This window comes from Hyperoodon ampullatus, assembly GCF_949752795.1.
Source record: "Hyperoodon ampullatus genome assembly, chromosome: 18".
NCBI lineage: Eukaryota > Metazoa > Chordata > Mammalia > Artiodactyla > Ziphiidae > Hyperoodon > Hyperoodon ampullatus.
The window spans coordinates 54,595,515-54,622,999 of NC_136931.1; the positions used below are offsets into that span (position 1 = coordinate 54,595,515).

The following is a 27,485-nucleotide window of genomic DNA, read 5'->3' on the forward strand; positions in this document are numbered from 1 at the left end:
AAGGGAGGAGGCTGTAAGTGGGGACCGAGGAGAGGGGGAGATGGCTTCCCAGGAGGAAGGGAGGCCGAGTCCCAGGAGAGGAGGCTGAATCTCTGGAGGACAGAGGAGAGCCAGTCCAGCACGGAGGCGGTGGTCTCGGGGGGCAGGCCGAGTCCCTGGGGAGGACCCTAGAAGCCCCGGATGTGGCAGTAAGCCTCCAGGCTGGCGAACAGGATGTAGAGGAACCAGAGGCCCAGGAAGAGCGCGGTGGTGGCGAGCTTGGGGCCGCGCGGGCCGCCCAGCTCGCCGCCGATGTGCGGCCGGCGCCGGTACAGCAGCACGGCGATCCCCACGAAGGCGAAGACGGTGAAGAGCGTGACGGAGAAAGCCAGCGTGCCGGTGCGCACCTCGAAGGGGCGGCCCTGCACCGCCCAGTACACGGCGGCCACCGACCAGGCCACGCCCAGGCCCAGGAACACGTTCACGGCGTTGGAGCCCGTCACGTTGCCGATGGAGGCGTCGGCGCACTGGTCCTGCAGCGCCGCCACCTTGCTGGCGAACGTGTCTGCAGGGGCAGAGACACCGCGGGTCAGGGGGGCCCTGCGGGCCCCCCCCCGCCACGAGCATCCGCCTGGCTTTGTCAGTCACTTGCTCCCCAGAGACCCACCAGCACCCCGCTGGCCCAAGGATCCAGACTCCGCGCCCCAGTGTCGCGCGGGCCTCGCCTCCCACTCCTGGAGTTCTGTGCCCTTGACCCCACCCAGGGGGCAAAGTCGATCGCCATCTCTGTGCCTGCTGGCTACAGGCCCCGCTGCCTGCTTTCTATGGAACGTGTCTGCATCCAGTGGGATCCACTACCTACTCTCTGGAACTCAGCGCCTCCCTCGATGGGGCCTGCTCAGCCTGCCTTCTATGGGACCCACTACATGGTTTCTATCAAGTCCTCACCTTATTTCTATGAGACCCCTCTCCCATCACCTGTCTCTTCAATGCCCTGCCACCTTCTTTCTATGGAATCCATCGTCTGGTTTCTACCGTTTCCCACCGCCTTAGTTCTACAGGACATCCCATTTGTTGCTTTGGGGGAGGATTCAGTTGACATGTTGTATCTATGGGCCCCCCTGCCTAGTTTCTATTATTCCGCACCGTTGCCTATGTTCTATGGGGTCTGCTGCTTGCTCTCTACAAGACTTGTTGCCCGCTTTCTGTGGGACTCAATCTGCTTTCTGTGGGACATACACACTACCTGATTTTTGTGGAATCCACTCTATTCTATGGGGCTTGCTGCCTGCTTTTGCTGGGAATCACTAGCTGTTTCCCATGAACCCACTGTCTGTGTTTCTACCGGCCCAATTACCCCATTGCCACCCGGCTGGACAAAATAAATGTTAGGCCCCAGCCACGGGGCACCCCTTGCCCATCAGTTCCCCACTTGGCTTCTGTCAAGCATACGGCTTCGCTTCTCTGGCCTCCACCCATTCCTGAACATCTTGCCAAGACTGCAAGTCTCTGGTGTGGAGGGCAGGCTTCACAGACCCATTCACCAATGGTTGCTTTCTACAGGACCCATCACCTGCTGTCTGGGCCTACAGCGCCGCCACCTGGCTGGTGAACACATTGATGTGGAAAAGCAAGGCGTCTGCCTCCACGCGTGGTCTCCTCCCTCCTACAGGAATTTCAGTCTCCTCCACCTGCTTTCTAAGGGACGCTCCCTCAGATTTTGGGGAAAGAGGGCATCACGTACACTGTAGTCTCTGAGGCCTCACTATCTTCTTTCTATGGCACCTCCTCCAACATGTGGGTTCTACTCTGACTCTCATCTTAGTTAAAGCTCTGAGATTCATTGGCCTGGTTCCTATCATGCCCAGCAACAAAGGTCTATGGAATCTTTCATCTGGTTGCTTGGCAGGGGGAGGAAAGGGAAAATGAACATCTTGTTTCTGTGGAACTCACTGCATGGTTTCTATGAAGTTCCCACCTTATTTCTATGGGACCCTCCTTCCAAGACCTGTCTCTTCAATGTCCTGCCACTTTCTTTCCCTGGAATCCATCATCTGGTCTCTACCATTTCCCACCATCTTAGTTCTATGGGACATTCCACCTGCTTGCTTTTGGGGAGGATTCAATTCACATATTGAATCCATGGGTTCCCTCTGCCTTGTTTCTATTATACCCACCTGCCTATTTCCAAGGGACCCACCATATGGGTTCTGTATGATTCCACCACCTTATTTCTGCAGGGCCTTTCTCTTAGGGTCCACCTGCCTGGCTTCTCTGAGACACTCCCCCAACAAGTGGTCTCCTGAGGGGTTACCGGGGATGGAGGTGCCCAGGGCCACGAAGACGACAGCGTTGACAGAGTCCTTGAGGCCAACGGTGCAGCCGAAGTGGGAGGCGAGGTCCCCAATGAGGGCGGTGAGCAGCCCAATGACCAGGATGCAGACACCGAAGCAGGCCCAGCCGTGGCAGTACTCGGTGGGGGGCACGCAGGCGAAGAGAACCTTCCAGAACACCGTCAGGAAGTGCATGACGTAGTCAAAGCATGACGGCAGTCGTTCCTCCCGGGACCCGTCCTCCTCCTCCTCCTCGTCCCCTGTGGGCACACGACCCAGCTGGGGCACACACCCATGCCTCCTTCCTCGCCTACAGAGCCTCCCTTTTGTTCAACTTCTAGGCAGCCAGTCCCCAACGAATTGCTTTCCCAGAATCCCTTGCAGCTAAGAGAATGTATGGGCCCAGGTAAAAATAGTCATTTTCTCAGAATCATTTGAAGCTAGAGGAGGCCATGTGCCCAGATAAAAATATGCAGTTTCCCAGGATCCCTTCTGCTAGGGGTGGCCATGTCCCTAGCTAAAGATATGCCTTTCCCAGAAGCCTTTACAACTACTGACAGCCAGGTCTGCAGCTAGAAATATTCACTTCCTCTGATTCATTGCAGCTGACAGTAGCCACATGCTCAGCTAAAGGTGCTCACTTTCCCAGAATCCCCTGAGCTTAGAGAGAACCATGTGCCCAGCTAACATTAGTCACTTTCCCAGAATCCTTTGAGGCTAGCAACAGCACTGTCCTCAGATAAAAATATTCACTTTCCCAGAATTCCATGCAGCCAACAGCAGCCAGGTCCTCAGCTAAATACTTGGTTTCCCAGAATACCTTGCAGCAGTGGTCGTGTGATCCAGTCTGGCCATGAGACATAAACAGAGGGCTTCTGGAAAGCTCTAGCTTTCCTGATAGGGGGACTGTTGTTATAGATGTGTTTTCTGAGATTTGTAAAGGATGCATCATCCTTAGAGCTGTTTGTGTCACCTACTGTGACCGAATTTGACCCACTTTTGACCTGCAGTGACTTGTGTAATGGGAAAGTGCAAGTGAAATGTCTTCCTACCTCACCTGAAACATAAGCAGAAAGCAATGAATGAGAAGCAATGAACACACTTGAGTGTGCCACGAATTACATCTGGAAGGATACTGATAAGAAACATTGTAATCCCTGACCAGTTGCTCACAGCGAGTCAGGAAATAAAAGCCAGACCAGCCACCAAATCATGAAGCCACTTTCCACGGTCCCACCCAATGGTTCCTTAGAATGTCAGGGAGCATAGGACAGCTGGTGGCAGTGGAGGCAGAGAGAGACTGATGGATTTGGGGATTCAGGTGATATATCCCTTTCCCACTTTTCTAGCTCACTTAGCCACTTGGCTTGTTAAAGAAATAAATGGTTGAATTTGTAAATGCTTAACTACGTGGTTTGTGAGGCTTCTCGGTTCTGCATGTTGCATCACAAAGAAAATGTTTTTGCTGCGACCCCAAGTAAAATGCAATTGGAAACTAGAACTGGAAACTCAAACGCAACAGGCACTCTTCCCCTTCCTGCTTCCCTGCTTCCTTTCTTCCTGCCTGGAATGTGGACTTGACACCTGGAGGTACAGCAGCCGTCCTGCAACCACGAGGACAACAGCTGGGAATGGAAAAGAGAAATAAAGAAGGGGCCTGGGCCTTTAATGACATTACTGAGCTGCTGCTAACTCTTTTTTTTTTTTTTTTTTTTTTTTTTTGCAGTACGCGGGCCTCTCACTGTTGTGGCCTCTCCCGTTGCGGAGCACAGGCTCTGGACACGCAGGCACAGCGGCCATGGCTCACGGGCCCAGCCGCTCCGCGGCATGTGGGATCTTCCCAGACCGGGGCACGAACCCACATCCCCTGCATCGGCAGGTGGACTCTCAACCACTGCGCCACTAGGGAAGCCCCTGCTGCTAACTCTTGATTGCCTCCTACAGATTTTTTTTGTTCCGTGAGAAAAAATAAAGTCTAGTGTGCTTAAGCCACTTACGGTCGAGTTTTCCGTTGTTTGCCACTGAACGCATCCCTAATTGACCATACTGAGACATGGGGGAGGTCAGAGCAGGGAGGACACACCCCTGGGAGGGAGGGGGCTGCTATCACTCCGTCTCTTGGGGCTTCTTCCTGCCTGCTCCAAATCCTGCCTTGGCTTCCCCATTGCCCTCAGATCCAGGCCCACACTCCTGAGCCTGGCATTCCAGTACCCAAAGGCTCTGGCCTCTGCTGACTTCTCCAGCCTCTCCCATCTAGAGGGAGCCTCACGGGTATGCCTGTGGCTCTGGAGCCGACTCTTTGGTCTCAAACCCTGTGTGACCTTGAATCAGTGTCCTAACCTGTCTGAGCCTCTGAATGTCTATTTGAGAAATGGGAATAATAATCAGACCTGCCTCAGGAGGGGGCTGTGATGACTGCACGAGTCGGGCCATATAATGTGCTCTCTGTGGGGCCTGACACATCTCCACTGTGACTGTCATTGCTGCAGCCATTGTTGAAGGCCCCTTCTGGTGCCTGGGGCGGGGGAATTCAAAGATGCCTGAAACCAAGTCCAGCCTGCAAAGAACTTTCCATCGGGAGGTAAAGGAAATACAAAATCACCTCTAAGTGCAAGATGGGACATGATTCATCCCCTAAGGAAGCGAGAACCACCCTTGTTCAGCACCTCAAAAAGCTCTGTGCTCACGTGAGGAACCAAAAGGAACAAAGTACAAAATGATCAAGCCCCAACCCAGGTACTCGGGACACATTCATTAAATGAGTTCGTACAGGAAGTGGACTTCAAAGCTGCCTGACACTCAATCTGTCTTCATCGTTGTCATCATCGCGATGATTATTACTGTTATTATTACCATAATGGTTTTATTCTTCCTCTACTACTTCCTCTGATCTAATCACTTGCTTTCTATAGACGCCTGGCCTCCACGACCACCATCTCACACCCACAGTTTCAGTTTCATGCAACCCTCTTACCTTCACTAAGCCCCTAGAGGGACCTCTCTGGCTCCCCACTGTTCTTGAAGCTCAAATTCCTCACCACATCCTCTCAGACCCTGCATGACGCATCTCCTGCCAGTTCTGACAGCCTCAACTCACGCCCCATCCCACCCTCTCCCTCTTCCTCCCACAGGCTGTCTCCACTTCCAGGAGTTCCCCTCATTCAAAACACACTCCATGAGGAAAACAAAGAAAAGAAAAGAAAAAAGCTCCATGGCTCCCCCACTGCACCTAACATGACACCCAAGCCCTCTCCTGTGGCCTCTAAGGCCTTTGGGGTCTGAACCCTGCTCATCTCTCATGCCTCATCGCATGCCTTTTCTTCATGCCTGAAACCAGTCACCCTCCCTAAATGTGCCATAATCTTGCACATTTCCAGACTCTGGTTTTCCCTCTGCCTGGCTCCCTCCTCCTGGCTAACTCTTATTCCTATTTTGAAGACTCAGATCAGAAGGCTCCTCCTCCAGGAAGCCCTCCCTGACCTTCAAGTTGGGTCAGACACCCGATGTGGTCTCCCATAGCTCCCTGGGGACCCCGTCCCAGTCCTGCCCGATCTGGGTTGTCACTCTCTTGTGACAGGTTGTTTCCCCCACTGGACAGTGAGCTCTGTCAGGACAGGTCCCGAGCTGTCATGATCACTTCTTTGTCCCCAGCAATGGCCCTGTATAGGACCGGGTCCAGAGGATCCTTCAGAAGTAGATGTTGAAAGAATGTGGCTTCAGAGGGAGATGCCACTCCATTTCTATTAGGCCTACAATCTGGTGTCTCTAGGCCTGCTACCGGGTACTTTTCCATCCCTGATGCCTGGTTTCTTTCTTTTTTTTTTTTTTTTTTTTGCGGTACGCGGGCCTCTCACTGTTGCGGCCTCTCCCTTTGCGGAGCACAGGCTCTGGACGCGCAGGCCCAGCGGCCATGGCTCACGGGCCCAGCCACTCCGCGGCATGTGGGATCTTCCTGGACCAAGGCACGAACCCGTGTCCCCTGCATCGGCAGGCGGACTCTCAACCACTGCGCCACCAGGGAAGCCCGCCTGGTTTCTTTTGATCCCACCGACCAGTTTCTTTCCACCCACAATTCCTCGTGTGTTTTCAGTTCCCACCAGCTTGGCCTCCCTGAAGGAAACCTGATGTTATTCAAGGGAAAGAAGTCCTGAGTTCCACCCTGGTCCTTTCTGGATTCCCTGAGGGACTTCAGGCCGGTCCCACTTATATCTCTTGGCCTCAGTTTCCCCAATTCCTATCGCAGATGGCCAGTGTTGATCTCCAAGATTGTGTCTGTGAATCCATGTCATCATATATCTGGCCACAGGGGGGCAGTGTGAGCCTGTCTGAGGCCTAAGGGGGTGCGAACCCGCTCAGGTGGGAGAGCTGGGTGCCCTGGAGACTGTCTCCATAGCAACAGAGGAACCCAGGCTGTGTGGAGGGGCCATGCCATTTAACCTGTTTCCACCCTCCAATTACCTGAGGCCAGGAGAAAGCCCGGGCTGGGATTCCACCGCTTCACAGCTCTCCACCTCTGCCCATCTCCACCAACTTTCTGTGTCTGTGTGTCTACCTGCCTCTCTCTCTCTCTGGCCCACTGCGTCTTCATTTTCTACACCTTTCGTACTTTCTCCGCATCTCTGTCCTTCTCTGGGATTCTGTGTGCCTCTCTGCGTGTCTATCTCTCCTATTTGTATACTTTCCCTATCTTTTCCTTTGTCTTTCTGTATCTGTTTCTTAGTCTTTTTCTTTGAGTATCCCTGTGTCTTTCCTGTCTTCTTTCTCTTCTCTGTTGCTCTCCGTCCTTTTCTCCATGTCCCTCTTTCCCTCTCCCTTTCATTTCTCTTCTTCTGTCTCTTGGTCTCTCCACCCCTCCCTTGTTTCTTCCTCTCTCCTCCCTTCCCACTTACCTGCGCTCACCGTAATTGCCTCTAAAAACTGCTCTCTCCACGAATGGGTCCCAATCACCAAAGCCAAGTTCGTTTTCTTGATGAGTTTATCCACTGTGTTCTGGGGATGAGAGGGTGGGGAGAGATCGTGGCCCATGATCACCCCAGGGCAGCCCCACGAAGGGTACTGGGGATGCGGGCTCACACCCCATGCCCAGGGGTCCTCAACCTCCCACATCCCAGTTCTAGCAAGAAGGGACAAGGGAAGCGTGTGCTGTCCATGGTGCTAATGGAGGGACACAGACGGTGGCCTCGGACCTTGGGTGCCCTTCCCTTGCGACCCTCGTGGTTGATCCCCTCCTGGACTCTCCCTGAGGAAATGACCCAGGCAAGACTCCAGGAAGGTGAGGTCCCAGAAAATCACCTTAAAATCATACGACTCCTCAATGATGACCTCCAGTCGACAGTTTTCCCCAAGAACCGGCTTGCCCATTTCTGCTATCCTCCGAGCCTCTTCCTCCTCAGCCGTCAGTTTCCTGTCCCCATCCCCTGCAGCATGAGGGATGGGAGTTAGACTCCAAGGAGACCTACGTACCTGGGCCTGCGATGCCTTTACTACCTGTTCCCATTGATAAAGAAAACCCTGTCTGCTCTTCTCTGGGACGCCTCCTTGGTGATGCTTCCCCACCCTGCCCCTGCCTCCCATCTGATCACCACCACCCTCCCCAACCTGAGAGCCAGCTCCCATGGGCTGGTCCACGAAGTTCAGTTGGTGGGCTCTGAGGTTCATGTGGTGGGGGCTGTGTGACCTTGGACAATACCTTAGTCTCTCTGTGCCTCAGAGTTCATATCTGTAAAACGGGCACAATAACAGTACCTACCTCATAGGGTGGTTTCCTATTAACTCCTAGTTAAAGGAGTTAATTCATGTGAAGTGCTTAGAAGAGTGCCTGGCACACAATAACCAAAAATGTTACTTTATTATTATCACCACTATCGTCCTTACCATCACCACCCTGTGGAAGAGGGCTGGTCTTTATATCCAAGCTCTGAAAACATCCTAGAGTGTGTCTGAGGTGGTGAGGAGACAGGGGGATTCCCGGTTTTGGTACAAATCTTGGACCCAGACCATCTACAGTTGGCTCTGGGCTCACTGACCTCCCCGAAGTATGTTGATCCTTTGCTCCAAGCCCAGCACCAACCCAATCCTAACTCTCATAAGAAAGCCACCTGCCAACCAGGAACAGTCTCAGAAAACTATGCCTGAGTGAGAAATGACTTTTATTGTGTTAAGCTACTGGGATTTAGGGGCCTATTTGTTATAGTAGCGTGTATTACTTACCTTGACTAATATAATCTTCAGTCTATCCTTAATCTTAACCTCAAACCCCAATTCTGATCTCAGCTCCAAAACTACTCTGTCACTATCTCCAAGCCCCTGACCCTAGTCCCGACTCTCACCCAATCTCTGACCTTGGCCCCAACTCTACCCTCAAATTCCTCAAACTCACCTCAAATTCCGACCTTAGCTTTGACCTAAATCTGACCCCCGTTCTAATCGGATTCCACCACAAACCCAGAAGCCAATCTCCATCTTAATTCTAGCTTTGACCCAGTTCCTAATCTTGATTCCAAATCCCAACCTCAACCCAGTCCTAACCAACCTCAAACCTGGTTCCCTCTGACCCCACCACAAACCCAAATTGGATTCTATACTTACTCCCCACCACCATCTTAACTACAACCAAAACATGATCTTGGCCTTTAAACGTCTGTCACCCCCAATTCACACTGGCTCCACCAAATTTATCTCACCTGCAGCCTGCCTCAAACCTGACCTTGCCTGCCTCAAACCTGACCTTGAGGGGAACTTGAGGCACTGACCCACCCCCAAGACCCTCCCTCCAGTGCCCCCCCCCCAAAGTCTGGAAGTAACTCCACTCACCTTGATTGAGTAGCAGAGCTGGGGAGAGACAGAGACAGGGAGAAGGTGAGATCTTCCCTGGGAAGCTCAGATCCACGAGCTTGAAGGATTGCCCACAACTGAGCCTCCAAGGGTCCCCCCACCCTGGACCCCTTACCTCTCCCGCAGCCCACCCATCACTCCGTACCTGAAATCCCTCGCTTAAGCCACTGTGGCTGGCCCAGCTCGATGAAGAAATTATCCTTTTTCTCATATTCCTCATCATCAACTATCTTCACCTGAAGAGTTTTCCTGAGCAGAGAGGGAGGGCACGCAGCGTAAGACTCCCTCCCCCTGAATCGCCAATAACCCGCCCATTAGCCACCCAGTTTCTTGAGCACTCGCTCCATCTCAGGCTCTGGAATCTCATTCAATGTCCACAACAACCCCTGAGGGGGAGGCTCTCTTTTTATCCCCATTTGACAGAAACAAGCTCAGAAGCATCGGACGAAACTGAGTTTGTATTAAGTATCAAGCTGAGGGGGCATCCCGATGAAACCTAGGTTAGATTGGGTGCTTCCTCTGCTCAGAACATTCACCTGGCTCCCATCTCACCCAGAATAAGAGCCAAAGACCCAAGAATGGCCCACAAGAACCCCTGCCATCTGGCCCTTGTTCCCTTTCTGGCCTCCCAGCCCTCTCACCCTCGCTCACTCCCTCCAGCAACGCTGGCCTCCTCGCTCTTCCTTGAACCTACCAGGCCTGCTTGTGCCTCAGGGCCTTTGCACAGGCTGTTCACTCCACCTAGAACACCGTTTCCCCATGCTCACTCCCTCAGCTCCTCCAGTTCTCTGTTCAGACTTTACCTTCTTTCTCAATGAGACCCACTCCCACCGCATTCTTTAATATTGAAATCCATCCCTACCCCTACCCCAGCACGCTTGGCCCCCTTCCCCTGCTCTATGGCTTCCTTGTTCCAGATAATCTTCTAACACACCGTCTAATGTGTTTATTTTGTTTATTGTTTGCCATTTGCCTCGTCACATTAAAATGTAAGTTCCACCAGGGCAGTGATCTTTGTTCATTTATGTTCTTTGCTGTATCCCCAACGCCTAGAACAGTGCCTGCCATATAGTGTGCCCCCCATAAACAGCTGTTCACTCAAAATTTTCAGTCCGGGAGACCCTTGGCTTCCTGTTCCCTGTCCTGACCACATTCGGTGTAACAGAGGGCTGATTGATTTTCTCTGCATCCCCGCTGCCATGGTAACCAGGACGGTGGGCGGGGAGAAACAGCCAAAAGTTATCCATCCCCTTCAGGCATACAACGGACCCCCCTCTATTATGAAGACCCACAACCCCCCAAAGCCCACAGCTCTGCCACTAGCAGCTCTTTCAGCTGTAGGAACCACAAGGCCTGGCCCCAGAACCCAGAAACACAAACACCCAGCCCACACAGTCACCCAGCAGTGGAAGCACAGCCAATCACACCGCCCACACCCACACACCATCATACCCCGCAGCCATTCCCTATGCAGTGGCAAAATCACACGGACCAGATGCCAACTAGCACGACACCCCCTCCACAGCCTGGGCGACATCACCAACGTGTAAGACCCCTGCTGTGGTTCCATGTAGATTCTCCTTCCTTACACCTCGCTCTTTATGCCCCTTGGTGTCTGCTTATTCCCTTCAACGTCTCTCTGCATCACAGTCTCTCAATCTTCCTTTGTCTCTCTGCCCATCTATCAGCCTCTCTGTGTCTCTCTCTCTCCATCTCTCTGACCTTCTCTGTCTCAGTCTCTCCCCAGCTCTCTGCCTTTCTTTCTGTGTCCTCCTCTCCCCATCTCCGTCTGTCAGTGTCGGAGAGACTGAATGGAACAGAATGGAATAGCCAAAGTCAACACAATCTAAGCAAAGGGGTCTGTTGATTGCAACAGACCTATCTCAACACACGAACGCACAGGACACAGTGACACCCATGCAAAGACAGACGCACACAAGACGGTCACGTGGAGACATACGCCTACTTCCACCTTCACCCACTCCCAGTCTCAAGATATTTAAAATTTTCTGTGGGTGGAAAAACTGGGTGCCCCCCACCTCAGGAGTGGGCTGCGAGCTGTCCGCGGTGCTGAAACACCAGAGCAAGGAGGGGGTCTCCTGACACACACAGACAGCTATTGACACGTTGACACACTGACAGGGTGATACACACACACCTCCGACGCTCACTCTCTCGCAGACACGCCGTGATCCACTGACACGCAGTGACTGACACGCAGTGACACACGCGCCAACTGGCGCCCAGACAAGTGTGCCCTCACGGGACCCAAAAGGAGGAGAAACCCAAGTAGCAAGGGACAGCAAGAGGGACTCGAGCTAGACAAGGGCAGGACTTCCTGAGATCAAAGGAAATAGCCTTAGGAGTATGGGATTAACGGATACACACCATTATATATAACATAGATAAACAACAAGGATTTACTGTATAGCACAAAGGAACTATATTCAATATCCTGTAATAATCTATAATGGAAAAGAATCTGAGAAAGAATATATATACGTATATATACATATACATGTACCTGAATCACTTAGCTGTACCCCTGAAACTAACACAATATCATAAATCAACTATAGTTCAAATAAAAACTAATTAATTATTTTTTAAAAAGGAAACAGTCTTCCTCCCCAGCCTGACATTTTGTCATCCTCACGCCTGCCCTCCTCGTTTCCTGGGAACTCCACTCTAATTGCAGACCCAGTCTCTTTCTTATCCTGTCTCCCATCCTCTCTTGCTGACCCAAACTCTTTTCTCTCTGCAGCATCAGGAGGACCTTTCCTTCCCTGAGTCCCACTGAGTTCCTCTCAGTGAGAAGAATGTCTCTCTTTATCTCCCCTGCATGTCTCTTCCTTTTGGTCTTCCTCCATCTCAGTCTCCCAATCCCGTTTTCCCTCTCTTGATGGGCCTCTGTCACTCAGTTTCTGGCTTCCCTGGTATCTCTAAGTTTGTGTCTTTCTGTCTGTCGTGCTCTCTCTCTCTTCTCTGTTTCTCTCTCTGACTCTCCCTTACTCTGGCTCTGTCTCTCTTTCGCTAGGTCTCTTCTGTCTCTGGGTGCCTCTCTGTCTGTCTCTCTCTCTTGCATATCTCCCCGCCACCCCATCTCTGGGTGTCTCTCTTCCATCTCTGTGTTGATCCTGCCTGGGGCCAACCCTCCAGCCCAGCTTCTTCGAAGCATCTCTAATTAGCGCCTGCCTGTCAGAGGAAGGATGTGTTTCCCTAAACGCTAATTAGCCTCCTGTTCTCCGTCTCCCGAAGCCACAGCTGGAAGCTTGGGCGGGGGTGGGGGACAGAGGGTGTCCCAGCCTGAGGAAGTCATGCGGGGGAGGAGAGGGCCTGTGGGTTTGTGGTGGCAGGCGGGAAGTTGGTTGGAAGCGACAGACTACAAGAAGGACTGGAACAAGTAGAAAGATAACGCCCTCCATCCCCTCGGCCTCTTGGGTGGGAGACATGGGGCCTGGAATGGTGCCCTCAGCCCCCAACCTAAGTTCTCAACCCAAGTCAGACAGAGAGAGAGATGGAAAGGTATCGAGAGTTCGTGACTGAAATACAACCCGAGTCAGAGAGCTAGCTGGATACTGGGGACAGAGATCTAGAGATTAACAGAAACCCGGAGGGGAGGTGCCAGGAGCGAGAGACGCAGAGACGCAAACGGAGAGATGGAGAGATAGAGCAGTGAGAAGCTGAGCGGGAGGCCAAGCCACAGAAGCTGGGAGGCGGAGAGGGAAGGGGAGCGCGGTGAGGGCTCTGCTAGGTGGGAGGCGCGTGGGCGGCCGCAGGAGAGAGACAGACTGGCGTGCGGGGGCGGAAGGGAGCGGGCAAAGGAGGGGAGGCACCTTCTGCCTCCCAGGCAGGCGGCCGGTGGGGGGGGAGGGGGAGGGGGATGTGAGGCTGCAAGCACACATGGGGGGGGACTCGGGCATCTGTGTAAGGGGTGGCCGGGTGTCTGGGCGTGAGAACAGCCTTGACTCTGTCTTTGACTTGTGTGTGTCCGTATGTGCTGGTGTGCGTGTTGGTTGTGTCTGTGTGTCTACATACGTATTCATGTGTATCCAGCTCACCTCCCGAGATTCCACCCCACCCTCCCAAATCCCAGCCCTCCAGTTTCCCGTGTCTCTTCCTAGGCCCCCATATTCCTACTCGGCCTCTTCCCAAAGCCTCTCCCACATTCCTCTTAGGTCTCCTGCTATTCCCCCAGGTTCTTCCGCCTACCCAATAGCTTCACCCCTTCCCCCATCCACCTCCTCAGTCTCCGCCCCATCTCCTTAGACCCCGCCCTCTTCCGCTGTCCTTGTCCTTTTCCCTGAGTCCCTACCCAGACCCCACTCGCCCTCCATTTCCACAGACACCTTCCCACCTCGAAAGGAACCTCAGGCCACACTCCTCCCTTCTACAAATTAAGCCTTCCACATTCCTCTCCCCAGGCCCCATCCCATTTCCTCTCCTCTCTCCTCACTTGGCCTTTCTTCCTGGGGTCCCACTCTCCTCTCCCCAAACCAGCCCAGTTCTCCCAAGCCCCGCCCACATCCCGTCCCAACATCTTGGCCACGCCCCGTCACTCCAGTCTCCTCCCTCCTCTCCCCTGTCTCACCTCTTCCCTGGGCCCTGTCCCACTTCCCCTGACCTCTCCGTTTCAAGAGCAAGGCTCCATCAAGGCCCCACCCCTTTCCAAGACCACGCCTCTCCGAGGTCCACCCACTTCTCGACCTCGCCCATCCAGGCCCCGCCCCGCCCGGGCACAGTCCCGTCCTGGTCCCGCCCCTCTCGCGGGCCGCGCTCGGTCTGCCCCGGCCCGCGGTCTGCCCCGGCCCGCGGGCTGCCCGACTGGCGCGCTCACATGGTCTCGTCGTCGCCGAACTCGAGCTCGCCGCACGCGTCCTCGTAGTGCACGCCGCCGCCGCGCGCCGTCCCGTCCACTGTGCGGTAGGGGAGGCGCACGGTGCCGCGCGCGCCCGAGCTGCGCACGACGCGCACGTCCACGGTGCCCATGCACTCGCTCACGTGCAGCAGGCGATCCTGGAAGGAGAAGATGCCCGCGTGGTCGTCGTCCAGGATGGTGACGGTGGCCAGCAGCGGCGCCACCAGCCGCCCCTTGGGCCGCCCGCCGCCGTCGGGCTCGAACATGCCCTGCGCGTCGCCCACGCGTAGGTTCAGCAGCCGCACGAAGAAGTGCTCGTCCTCCTCGAAGATGTCGTCGTCGATGATGCCGATACGCAGGTCCTTCTGTGTCTCGCCCGGCTTGAACACCAGAGTGCCCTCGCTGCGGTGGAGGAGAGAGGAAAGAAAGGGGAGAAGGTCGCTCAAAGGCTGTGGGGGAGGTGGGAGGGGTCGGGGGGGGCCTCCTAGAGGAGGGGGTCGCACCACGGAAGAACTTACAGATATAAAGGTGGACAGGCAAGTAATACTGAGGGTGAATGAGGGTGGGCTCCGGGGCAGGAGATGCAGAGGGAGAACAAGACAGAGTTGGCCTCTCCCGACATCATCATCTGATGATGCAGGTCAGATCAGGGCAGGCTTCATGGGAGAAGATTTAGTGGGCAGGAGAGCTCCAGGCAGAGGGCACAGCACATGCAAAGTCCCAGGGTGGAGAGGGAGCGTGGAGTGGTCCACAGCCACGCTTCTCCAACTTCCAGGTGCACACGAATTCCCTGGGGCATCTTGTTAAAATGCAGATTCTGGTTCAGTAGCGCCTGGGTTTCAAGACTCTGCGGTTTTAGTTAGCGCCCAAGGGATGTGAATGGTTCTGGTACATGGACCACACTTTCAGTAGCAGGGACATAGGGCCCAGAATTGACCTTGCCATGCTTCTCATAAAAACCATTCTGTGCTCCCAGGTATACCCAAGAGAAAGCCCACACTCCTCAACTTGGCATCATCAGTCATTCAACATACACTCCCAGAGTGTATACACTGCTGGGCAATGCTGGGAACAGCCCCATGGCAGAGCCATATCACAGTGACAACTACACATCTAGGGATTTAATTACAGTTCATTCATCCAACAAATATGTATTGTGCATCTGCTGTGTGCCAGGCACTGTTCTTAGTGTCGGGGAAACAGCAGCAAACCAGATCAGAGAAAAATCCTTGCCCTGGTGGAGCTTCTGTTCCAGTGCAGGAGACGAATAATAAAACATATAATGTCAGGTGGTGATGATGCTCTGGAGAAAATAGAGGAAAGAGGGTAGCGAGTGAGGAGAAGGGGCTGTGTTAGAGTGGTCAGGGAAAGCTTTTCTGAGGAGGTGACATCTGAGCAGAGGCCTGAGGGAGGGAGCCACGTGGAGGATATCAGGGGAAGAGTATTCCTGTAAAGGGAACAGCCAGTGCAAATGTCCTGAGGCAGGAGTGAGCCTGGAGTGTTTGAGGAACACCAGGGAGGCCAGTGTGGCTGCATCTGAGGGAGCAGGGGAACGGGCAGATGTCATGGGGCCTTGGTGGGCCACGGTGAAGACTTTGGCCTTTACTCCAAGTGAGATGGGAACCATGGGAGGCCTCCGAGCAGAGGAGGGACGTGAACTGGCTTAGGTTTAAAAGAGCGTCAGTTGTGTAACTCTCTAAAGCACGTGCAAGATGTTCTGTTATGGGGTGGGGGAGGGAACGAGGCAGGGCCTGAGTCAGGGTGAAACTTTGAGGGAACAGGGAATGAGTGGGCTCCTCCTGGCAGGGCTGCAGACATCAAAATGACTCTGGGATGTTAACAGATGTCAAAAATCTATAATATCCCCCCTATCCCCCCGTGGGAGGGGCAGAGAGACCCCAAGATTCTGGCAGAGGTAGAACTGGATGACAAGACCTGGATGGATGGAGCGAACAAGGCCTCAACGTTGGGGCAGCCGTCAGCCTAGGGGCGCTATCCATGGTGGCTAAGGCACCCAGCTGGGTGGGCCGACCTGTGCCAGCTGTGTGATCTCCAGGCAGTTAGGATTCTGCAGCCCTCTGAGCCTCGGTTTCCTCATCTGTAAAATGGAGGTAATAACCCTGTCTACCTCATGGGAGTGTTATAAGGATTGAGTTAATACGGGGGAAACACTCAACAAAAGTTAGCTAGTGATACCTGCACTAGCTAACTAGTGAATCCTAAAGTAATGGCGTGTTAGAAGCGGAAACTTAAGGGATAGTAGAATGTTGGGCTTTTAGCACCATCTTTACGAAACGGTTAACCTGGACATCACCAGTAACGGGACACGTGGGCGTCATGTGCCTCCCGGCACCATGCGCCGAGGAGGGCACAGCATCACCTCCATGGAGTCCTTCCTGCCAAAGTGCATCACCTGAATCTAATCATGAGGAAATATTAGATGAACCCAAATTGAGTCTTGTTCTAGTAAGTGGTCTAACGCCTTCAAAAGTGTCGGGGTCATGAAAGTCATGGAAAGGCTGAGGGATCGATCCAGACTGAAGAAGGTGAAAGAGACATGATGACCAAATGCACCACGTGGTTCCAGATTGGATGGGAAGAGAGGGAGTGAAGACACAGCCATGAAAGGTGAGATAGGGACAACCGGGGAAATGCAAACATAGACTGTAGATTGGATCATAATATTGATTCAGTATCCAATGTCCTAAGCGTGACCATCGTATTGTGATGATGGACGAGAATATTATTATTCTTAGCAGATGCACACTTATGTTTATGGGGGAATGGCCATGCTGCCTGCAACTCACTCTAATAAGGTGCCACAGTTATTAATATTATTATATATTTTTCTAAAACAAACTTATGGTTACCAAAGGGGAAAGGTGAGGGGGAAGGATAAATTAGGAGTTTGGGATTAATATACACACACACTACTATATATAAAATAGATAATCAACAAGGACCTACTGTATAGCACAGGGAACTCAATATTCTGTAATAACCTATATAGGAAAATAATCTGAAAAAGAATGGATATATGTATATGTATAACTGAATCACTTTGCTGTACACCCAAAACTAACACAACATTGTCAATCAACTATACTCCAATATAAAATAAAAATTAAAAAATAGAGTAGCATCTCAAAAAACATATTATTATATATTAAAGAGAGAGAGTGAATGCACACAGGACAAAATAGGAACAGTTGGTGAATCTGGGTGGAGGTTACATGAGGGCTCACCAGACTATATTTGCAGCCCTTCTGTAGGTGTGAAATTTTTCAAAATAAAAAGTTGGGGAGAATCCACCTGCCAATGCAGGGGACACGGGTTCGAGCCCTGGTCCGGGAAGATCCCACATGCCGCGAAGCAACTAAGCCCGTGCTCCACAACAAGAGAAGCCACCGCAACGAGAAGCCTGCACACTGCAACGAAGAGTAGCCCCGCTCGCTGCAACTAGAGAAAGCCTGCGCACAGCAACGAAGACCCAATGCAGCCAATAAATAAATAAATAAATGAAGAAGAAAGAAAGTTGGGGAGAAAAAGAACATGGGGATTTTAGAAACCAGATATCAGAATCATAGAAGGCTAGGTTCACAAGACTCATGTTCCAATACTGGGTGCACAAAATCTGCGAAAATGAAAATCTTAGAACCATCAGATCAGAGACTGGTTGGGGTACAGATTAGAATATCAAAATGTGGGAAACCTGGAATCTTAGAATTTTAGACCCTTAGCGTGTTAGGATTATAGGGGCTTAAATCTCAGAGTCTTGGAAGAGCTGTGCGGTTTGGGGGCCTCAGAGATCATTATTAATTTGGAGAAACTAAGACCCCACAGGACCACCATAGTCTAGTGATACCTGTGGGCAAATTAGAAAACGGCTCCCCTTCTTCAAGACACTATTTCCACGAATCTGGAAATTGTCATAATAGACACAGAAATCTACAATGTCCACTATATGAATAGCGCTTTCTTAGATGTGCTGCTCTTGTGCACTGCACAACCTCAACAACTGTACATGACAGCCCTGTCTGCCCAGACTGAGGCAGGAACTTACACAAGGAACAGGGGGCAGGGCTAAGCTTGGACTGGAGCCCAGGTGTCCTCCCTCCCAGTCCTGGACCTAAGCTGCCTTGATAAGCAATGCCAGGCCTGTGAATATCAACTGCATTGGGAGAACAGGGATGGGTAGGAAGGTGTCAACTCTTCCTGGCTCTTTGGTTCGACCACTGAACAGCATTTACTCCTTCACTTCAAACATCTCCTTCATGACGTCATTGGCAGGTGAGAAGGCAGCCTCTGATCCCAGCAGGTGACACGTGTACTCACTTCCTTCTGCAAAGGCTTGGGGCTTTGATGGGGGCAATGCAGACCCAGAGGTGTGGGTAGGAGGGGAATGGTGGCTAGACTGAGTCACAGCAAGCCCCCAAATAGTGGATACCTTTTCTTCAGTCGAAGGAGGCTGGAGATGTAGGATGGGCAGAGAGGATGGAGGGAGGAGGTCATGGGTAGCCAAAGGGATCCCATGCTACAGGATGACGGAACAAAGATCCGTGAACAGTTGTGCTCCATTCAGGGAAGGCTGCGGAGGGGCAGGGTAGGAGAGGTGGATGAGGATGGGCAGACTAAAGGATCCTGGACTGACTGAGGTGGAGGGAAAGACCTACAAATGCCCAAAGCAGTGGAAAGATATGTAGATATGACGGGGCAGAGGGGAGCCTGGGCTACCAAAGGTCTTTGCTGAGGCACAGTGGTGGAAGTAAAGATCTGTGAAACAGGGACCTCCATCCCAGAAAGAGAAGAGTTCGCGGATGAGGGGCTGGCTGCTGCCTGAGGGCAGAACCAAAGATCTGTGAACAGTTCAGCTTCAACTTGCAGGTGGAACCCATGAAAAGCTCAGCCATCAACACTCTCCCCCATATTCTGCTTTATTCTTCTTCACTGTTCTTACCACTCCCTGATATTTTAATGTGTTGAATGTATACTTTCTAATGGCCTGTCTTTCCCATGAGAATGTCAGCTGCATTGGGGCAGGGACTTTTACGTCTTTCGTTTACTGCTGGTCTCCATTGCCCAGATTCGTTTCTGGCACATAGAAGACACACAATAAATGCTATTATTATAGAAAACCATGGGAGACTTGCACATCAGTTAACATAACGAAACATACTGTAAACCTATAATTCTTGAAAGAGTGTGGTATTACAGAACTACTGTGTAGTACAGAACTACAAATACATAAAGAATTTCGTGGTCCCATGAGAGCACAGAAGTTACCTATCTTCTTTACTGTTCTCTGTCGAGCCCCTTAAAAAAGCATCTGTCAGATGGATAAACAACAAGGTCTTACTGTATAGCACGGGGAACTATATTCAATATCCTGTGATAAGCCATAATGGAAAAGAATATGAAAAAGAATGTATATATATATATATAACTGAGTCACTTTGCTGTACAGCAGAAATGAACACAACATTGCAAATCAACTACATTTCAATAAAATTTTTTTAAAAAGCATCTGGCACCTAGTAGGCGTGCAGTAGGAGTTGCTGAACAAGATCACAGTTCTGCTCAAAGAGGGGTGAGGAGAGGGACTGGGGCAGTGAGACACAGGAGGGTGCAAAGAGTGCGTAGCTTTATGGTGGAACCAAAGACCCAAAGACAATTTGGACACTGTCTGTCCTCTTATCCCACTTCATTTTCCCCCATCACCTGACGTTTTTATATGTTTCATAGTTTATAACCTTATTGCAACTTGAGGGTAGGGACCTTAGCTGTCTTGTTCACCAGGGTATACACCTGGCATATAGTAGGTGCTCAATAAACATTTTTACTTTAATTGGTGTGTGGGAGGGTACTTGTTCTACCGGGTATGATACATATAATGGAGCTATAATAATGAACACAGTGGAGTGTCAAGCAGAAGAATGCACAGGTAGAGCATGGACATGGGAGGAGCAGCCTGTGGTGGATGGACAGCCACCGCTGTCTGCCTTGTCCAGCAGCGTTTGCCAAATGCCTAGAACAGTGCCTGGTACAAAGTAAACTCTCAAGAGTGAATGAATGAATGAATGAATGAATACTGCAGGTCTGCCCATAGCAAAGTAAGGATGGGCGCCAGAGGTAGCCAGGAGACTGGGGAGCCTGGAGGCCACTGGGTGGCGGAACCTATGACCTTCGAACAGCCAGCCCTCCCTGCCCACCCACCCCAGGCGGGCCGGGGAGCGCTGCCCGGGACCCACCTGTACTCATAGTCGGAGCCGGCTTTGGCGGAGCCGTCCTCCGTGCGGTAGTCCACGTAGAAGGTGCTGTTGCCCTCGCCGCCTTGGCAGGTGACGGACAGCAGCACGGAGCCACAGTTCTCCAGGCAGTGGTAGAGGCTGGGCTCAAAGAAGATGCGGCTGGCGCCGTCGTCCTCGTCCTCGCCGGAGCCCTCGGCCGGGCTGGCCCTGCGCGAAGCGTCCACCGCGTGTCGCCGCAGCACGTTGCCCGCGCCCGTCATTAGCCGCGTGGCCTGGATGCGGTAGAAGGCGCGGCTCTTCTGCTGGTGCAGCAGCGCGTAGTAGTTGGCGATGCCCACCAGCTGCTCCAGGTCTTTGTCCGGGTGCTTCTGCTTGAGGTCCTTGAGGATCTGGATGACCTCGCGGCGGCTGGCGTCCAGCTCGCGGGCCTCGGCGGGCCCCGGGCCCAGGCCGCCCACCTCGCCCGGCGCCTCGGCGCCCAAGAACGTGCCGTCCAGCTCGATGCTCTTGGGGGGGTCGCCCTCGGCGCCGATGATGATGCCGCTGCGCGGGTCGGTGCGGTAGCGCTTGTACACGTACTTGTAGAAGAGCAGCCGCTTGTCAGCCATCCAGGCGAACACCACGCACACCGGGAAGAAGACGAGGGTCAGCAGCGCCTCCCACACCTGCGGGCGGCCCCGCGGGTCAGGACCGCCGCTCCGGGAGGGGGCGCGCTCGCAGCCGGCCCGCCGCCTCCCGGCGCCTCTCTTCCCAGAGCCCCGTCCCGGCTACCACCCGGCGCTCCCCGCGTCCTTCTCTCCTGCATCTGTCCCCATCTGGCTTTCTGTCTCTGCTTCTCTCCTGTCTCTCTTCATCTCTGACTCTCCCCCTTTCTCTTCGTGTCTCTGTCTCTCCCCTTTTCCCTTATCTCCCTCCATCTCTGTCTCTGTCTCTCTCTCTGGCTCTTGTCTCTGCTCCTCCCTGCCTCTCCCCATATCTCGCTCTCTCTGTTTCTCTAGGTCGTTGTCTCTTTCTGCCTCTGTCTCATCCTCTATGTCAGTTGGTTTTTTATCTTTCTCCCTCTGTGTCTTCCTGTCTTCTTGCCGCTGAATCCTTGTCTCTCTTTCATATCTTTTGTAGATACCTACCTCTCTCTCTCATGAAATTCTTCACAGTTTCCCACCCCACCCTTCTTCTCTCTTTATGTCCCCCCCCTTCCCCCGCCTTTCCTGTCTCTCTCCTGGTCTCATCCATCCATCCATCCATCCATCCATCCATCCATCCATCCATCCACCTTTTGTCACACTGAGAGCCACACTTAGCTACCCCAGTGCCGGGAACCCAGACATCCTATCCCCAGACATACTAAGCCATCACCAAGCCAGAGGCACGTCCCCACCGTGTGGTCCCAGCCCCTGTCCAGGGGCAGAGCTGGTGTCTCTTCTTGCCTCTCTCTCCCTCTATCTTTTCTCTCCCTGCTCCATTTCCCCTCTGCCCCTCCTCACCCGGGATGCCTCCACTTCTCCAAAGCCTACCCATCACCCAGGGTCTGCCCTCTGTTCACCTCCCCAAACTGTCGTATTCCCTCCCCCCCACCCCACCCCACCAGTGCATACAGCCCTTGCCAGATTCTCCTTCCTTAGGATTTGTTTGGCCCTTAGGGACAGGACTCTGACTCTAAAAGAAGCCCACGTTTGGCTCGTTGTCTGACAGCCTCATAAAGCGAGTTCCCATATTTACATGCTACCGCCCCAGAGAGACAAGGCAATGCTGAGTTTAGATCCTGGTTCTAGAAGAGGAATGCCTGGCCCAGCCTCTTGTCTGTAAAATGGGGACATCCCCATGATTGAATGAGCTTATGTTCCCCTAGCACTTAGCCTTGTTGGTTATTGACACATGGCAAATACACAAAACATGAAATGACCATTACCATTATTATTATTACTAGCGCTATTATCTTGGGCTCATTGAGGTCTGGGACTCAGTCTGCCTGTGGTCTGGCACAGGCCCAGGCATGTGCGGGAAACATCCACCAACACCTGACAGTTCGCCTTGAAATATTCATGTAAAGACTCATATGTTACCTTTCTCATTAAAGATAAGGAAGAAAAGGTTAAAGAGTATTTACAAATCAGATGGCCCCAGAGGTATATTTAAAATGAGCCTGGTAGGGGAACGATCTTTAAGCTCCGACTGCCACAGGCCCTTGTCGCTGTGTTTACTGATGGTTCAGAGGAAAAGCAGGACTTGGAAATGGTACCACACAAAGCCACCAAGCAGGTTTGTGAAAAGAAACTGAATTTTCCACGCAAGCTGTAAAATGAACTCTTGCCTTGTGCTCATTGAACTGGCCACTGTATATGCTGTGGGCGATTCTCTCTTAATCAGAAGAGAGATCTCAAACGCCTGAGATGGGCTTTCTTCCCTGCAGGTAAACAAAAGGTGATTCTGATAGATTCACATCTGCTTTCTAGGGCATCCCCTGCAAATGGGCTCACCGGCTTGCCCACCCTGGGAGGGGACCGAGACACACCTTCAGGTCTCAGTGGCTAGAACGCCCCCAAGAGGGCTTGTCACAGATCTAGGGATATTTATGGGTTGCCACCATAATTGGGGAGGGGGATATGGTCCCAGCCTGGTGACATCCAGCGACTCATGGGACAGTCCCACACAATGCAGAATTGTCCCACGTCCTGCCTGACTTCAGAACCTCCCACTGGACGTTCACGTCGGCGAAAACCCTGCTTATGATCATTGGAGTCTACACTCCGTTCTGTTTTATGTCTGTATGAAGTATTTTCCTGTATGGTTTAATGTACGCTGAATATGCCTGATTTCAATCTCATGGCTACCCGCTCCTCTGCTGGTCTCTGTGCCTGGGAATGGTTTCTGATTTTTTTTTTTTCTCTTAAACCCCAACTTGTTCATTATATGTAAGTAGATGCCACCATCTGGCTCTTCGTCATGCCTTTGAAGGTAGTCATGCCCAAGCGTTTACATGTAGAAATGCAGATTGTTCTATTAGATATTACTTTCCTTTATATCACGGTCTGGGCATTATACTGACTTCTGGGAAGCCAACCAGTGTAGGGAAGTTTGTTAACGGGAAGACGAGCTCACATTTACCCTGTCCCAGGCTCGCTGCTCTAAGCCCTTCCACATGTAGCAATTCAACTGATCCTCATGCAGCCCTCTGAAGCTGGTACTAGGATGACCCCCTGATTACAGGTGGGGAAACTGAGGCACAGAGCAGGTAAGGAACCTGCCCAAGGTCATACAGCTAGGAAACAACAGAGATGGGATTTGAACCCAGGCCTCGGGTTCCAGAGTCCAGGCACCAAACTCTGAGGCTAGAAAACCTCTCTCCTATTAGCTAAGAATTTCACACCAGCAGAATAAAGGGGATATAAAAAATTTGTTATAAAAAGGGAGGATTGGATATGAAGGGTCAGGAACCAATGGTCTACTTCAACCCCTTCTATGGTCCAGATGTGTAAACGGAGGTCCAGAGGGTACAGGCTTTGCCTGACGTCACACAGCATTTCCGGAGAAAACCCAGAGCTAGACCCATCTCTCACTACTCCAGTTCATTGCCTCTAGGAGGGACTGGCATCATCTTTAGCTCATGCCCGTTCTTTCGATTATGTCATGAAAACATCCCATAAGTCTGGCCATTTCATGAAAACATCCCAAAAGTCTGGTCTCCATTTACTCCTGAAGGGATCCTCCATAGCCACTTCTCTACCCAGAGCTGTGGCATTTTACACTGTCTTCCCTATGTCTGAGCCAGCTCCTTCTCAGGGGAAATCTCTCCCTCTCCCTATCCCATCCCTATCTCACCTCCCACCCATGGTGTCTAAAATTCCTTTCACAGTTTCGGTGTAAATCCTTGTCAGGGACCACTTTGAAAACCTAAGTCGGAATAGCAACTTTTTTTTTTTTTTTTTTTTTTTTTTTTTTTTTTTGTGGTACGCGGGCCTCTCACTGCTGTGGCCTCTCCCGTTGCGGAGCACAGGCTCCGGAGACGCAGGCTCTGGACACGCAGGCTCAGCGGCCATGGCTCACGGGCCACGTCACTCCGCGGCACGTGGGATCCTCCCAGACCGGGGCACGAACCCGCGTCCCCTGCATCGGCAGGCGGACTCTCAACCACTGCGCCACCAGGGAAGCCCTAGCATCCTTTTTTAATAGTGCCTGAGAACCGTGTGAAGCATCGTTCTGTACTTTTTGCCATGGCAGCCAGGAAACTCAGCATTACAGTAGTGAGTCAATCACATAACTGTCTCATCCCTGTTTTCTGGTGCTACCATCTCCCCTTTTCCTCACTGTGGTTTCTAATCCCCCGGATCTGCCTTGATATCATCTGCAAAGAATTTTTATAGCTCTAACTTTAGATCCTTCCTGGAAAGAAACTATAACTGGCAAAACATGACAGATATGGATGAGTATATTATACGCATGTGTGAAGGAATCCTGGTTAGGCTCAAATAAATTATGCACGTGTGTGAATTAAGCCAGGCCCATGAATACATTATGCAAATGTAGGTGGTGGTCGTGGGGGCTGTGGGAAATAAATTGGGCAAATGTTTTAAAGGAAGACTAAGCAGTATGCCCGTTAAGACACTGGATAAATGAGAGGCAAATGATTATGTGAATGTGGGTGTAAATTATGCAGCTGTGGGTCTAAATTTTGTCTCACTATTGGACTAAATTATGCAAAGTGGTCTTTGCAGTGGGCTGGGTTTATACCTAGGTTGGATTAGATGTGAGTATGAATTACAGTGAAGTGGCATAAATTATCCTAACATCAGAAATCAATTATTAATAATGAATGAATTATGCAAACCACGACTGCATATCTGGCAAATACAGAGCTAGATTACGCAGATGTGGGCATGGATCTATGCAAAGTCCATGGGTAAACTATGCAAGTTGCACCAAGTTACACCAAATTACCCAAGTTGGCACTGTCAGAAGACACAAGGCTGGATTATGCAAGTGCAAGGCGAATTATGCAAATGGGGGATGTCTTACTGCCAGAGTGGAAATAAATTATGCAAAAGGCAGGGAGTATAGGAAAACATGTGTGACCATACCTGGCAAATACCTGGCTAGACTGTCGTATGCATTACACAGATCACTAGGGCTCTGTTAGCACATATGGCCCCCTTGTGAGAGTTCTGGATGGGCATATTGCAAAATGGCACCCCATACTGCGCAGGTGAGCCCTTTCCAGGACCTGCAGTGCCATCCAGACCTGGCTTGGGGGCACCCACTGGACTCCAGTCCCAACTTGTCCTCTCTGGCCCAATGCCTTTGTGCAGTGCGCGACCTGCACAACCATACCTGGCGGCCCTCTCAGATGTGAGCATGCATTTCTGCAAATACAAGCATTGACTCTCCAAGCCTGGGGAGCCACCCCTCTGGATTTTGCTGACATACATGCACCAAGGAGATGTCTGTGGGTCCTTGCTCACCTGGACCACACCCGGGGAAAAGACGGCAAGGATGAGATAAAGCCAGACGTAGGCGAAGATACTCCAAGAAGCGGTGACAAAGAAGACTCTCAGGTGCTTGATCTTGCGGCTCTCACCGGCTGGGATGACGTAGATGCACACGGCAATGACCACAAACATGTTGAAGGCAGCGCTGCCCACGATGGTGCCCGGGCCCAGCTCGCCCGCCTGGAAGTTGTGGCCGCAGACCTCAATAACAGACAGCAGGATCTCAGGGGCCGAGGAGCCCAGGGCCATGAGTGTGAGGTTGGACACGGTCTCGTTCCAGATGCGGACAGTGCCCACGCTGGTCTCGCCATTGGACTTAGTGATAGTGATCTCTTTCTCCTTGGACGTGATGACCTCGATGGATGCCATGAAGCGGTCGGCAATGATGGATACACCCAGGAACATGTAGACCATGGCCACAAAGTAGACCACGGCCCGCGCTGCTTTGTCCCCCAGCGACGGGTCATCAGGCTCCCAAACGGGCAGCAGGACCCCTGGCTGGCAGCGGTTGGAGCCCTGGCAGCCCTCCATGCTGCTGGCATCGCTGTCGTTGGCTGGGGGAGGTGGCAGGGAGGGGGTCGGGGTGGCTGCCCCTGAGCATGGGGGAGTCCCCAGGAGGAGTGCAAACCCCACCAAGGCCAGGGGAGCCATGGAGGGGGTCAGGTCCTGTGGGGGAGGAGGAAGTCTGGGTGAGGGGAGCAAACCCCTCCCTGTTGCTCAGGAGTCAAGGTTCATTGGGGTCGGAGGATGGGGGAGAAGCTGAGGACTAACAGAGGGAGGAGAGAGACTGGGGGAGCCAAAGAGAGACAGTGATTCAAAGAGACAGGGTCACAAAGAGACACAGAGAGCGCCAGGCAGAGACCAAGAGAGAAAGACACAGAAAGATAAAGACGTCATGCACTGCTGATGGGAGTCAAACCACTGCAGGAAACTATAGCTGAACATCAAGCATCCTAGGACTCAGCAATTCCACTCCCAGGTATGTACCCAAGAGAAATAAGTCAAGTGTTCGTCAAAAGACACATACACAAATGTTCACAGCAGCTTCATTTATAATGGCTCCCCTCTTGAAACAACCCAGATGCCTATCAGCAAGAACATGGAGAAGTACATGGCGGAATAGTCATGCAGTGGAATATTATACAGCACTGGAAAGGGAGCGGGCAACTGATACACCCAACAGTGCAGTTGAATCTCACAGACATGCCGTGGAAGAGTGAAGTCAGGTGCAAAAGAACACAGACTGAATAAGTTAGTGGGAGAGGCAAGGGGCTGGGGGGCCCTCAACTCATTTTGTGATTCCTATGGTTTCCAACTTGGTGTCGGAGGGCTCCTGCTTGGGATTTGGGCTGTGGCAGGTGCTGGGGTGTTTGTCTGTTTGTCTCAGGTAGGGCTGGGGAGGGGCTGCTGGAGGGTCTCTCACTCACATCCTTCCCCGCAATGCTGGCAGGTGTCTCTCTCCAGCATCCCCGGGTCTCTGGCAGGTGCAGGATTCCTTAGAAGCTGAGACATGAGGTCCTAGGCTGGGCTTTTGGACCCCACACTGTGGGTGTGGGGTGAATACTTCTCTTCCTGCCTCTGGTCCTGCGTTCGAGTGGCTATTTCTGTATCTAGGTCTCCTTTAAAAATGCCAATCAGTTCACATCCTCCCCTCTGATCAGAACCTTCCATGGCTCTGGTCTCACTCAGAACATCAAAGTCCCCTCCCCGCTTCATAAGGTCTCGCACAATCTGGCCCCCTCATTCCCTC

General features: G+C 52.2%; 1 protein-coding gene across 3 annotated transcripts; it reads right to left on the bottom strand.

Moving 5' to 3' along the window:
- Nucleotides 1–167: 167 nt before the first annotated feature.
- On the bottom strand, nucleotides 168–26,386 carry SLC8A2 (solute carrier family 8 member A2; the record flags this gene model as incomplete). 3 transcript variants are annotated; one of them, XM_079723684.1, is made up of 9 exons in its annotated part: nucleotides 168–544; nucleotides 2,294–2,572; nucleotides 7,202–7,301; nucleotides 7,605–7,729; nucleotides 9,126–9,143; nucleotides 9,292–9,395; nucleotides 13,984–14,406; nucleotides 20,253–20,917; nucleotides 25,709–26,386. In XM_079723684.1, 9 exons carry the CDS (start codon nucleotides 26,384–26,386, stop codon nucleotides 168–170), a joined length of 2,769 nt encoding a protein of 922 aa, XP_079579810.1. The 3 variants fall into 3 exon arrangements, with proteins under 3 accessions (XP_079579810.1, XP_079579809.1, XP_079579811.1); XM_079723683.1 differs by having other exon boundaries at nucleotides 20,253–20,932; XM_079723685.1 differs by lacking the exon at nucleotides 9,126–9,143.
- Nucleotides 26,387–27,485: the final 1,099 nt, after the last annotated feature.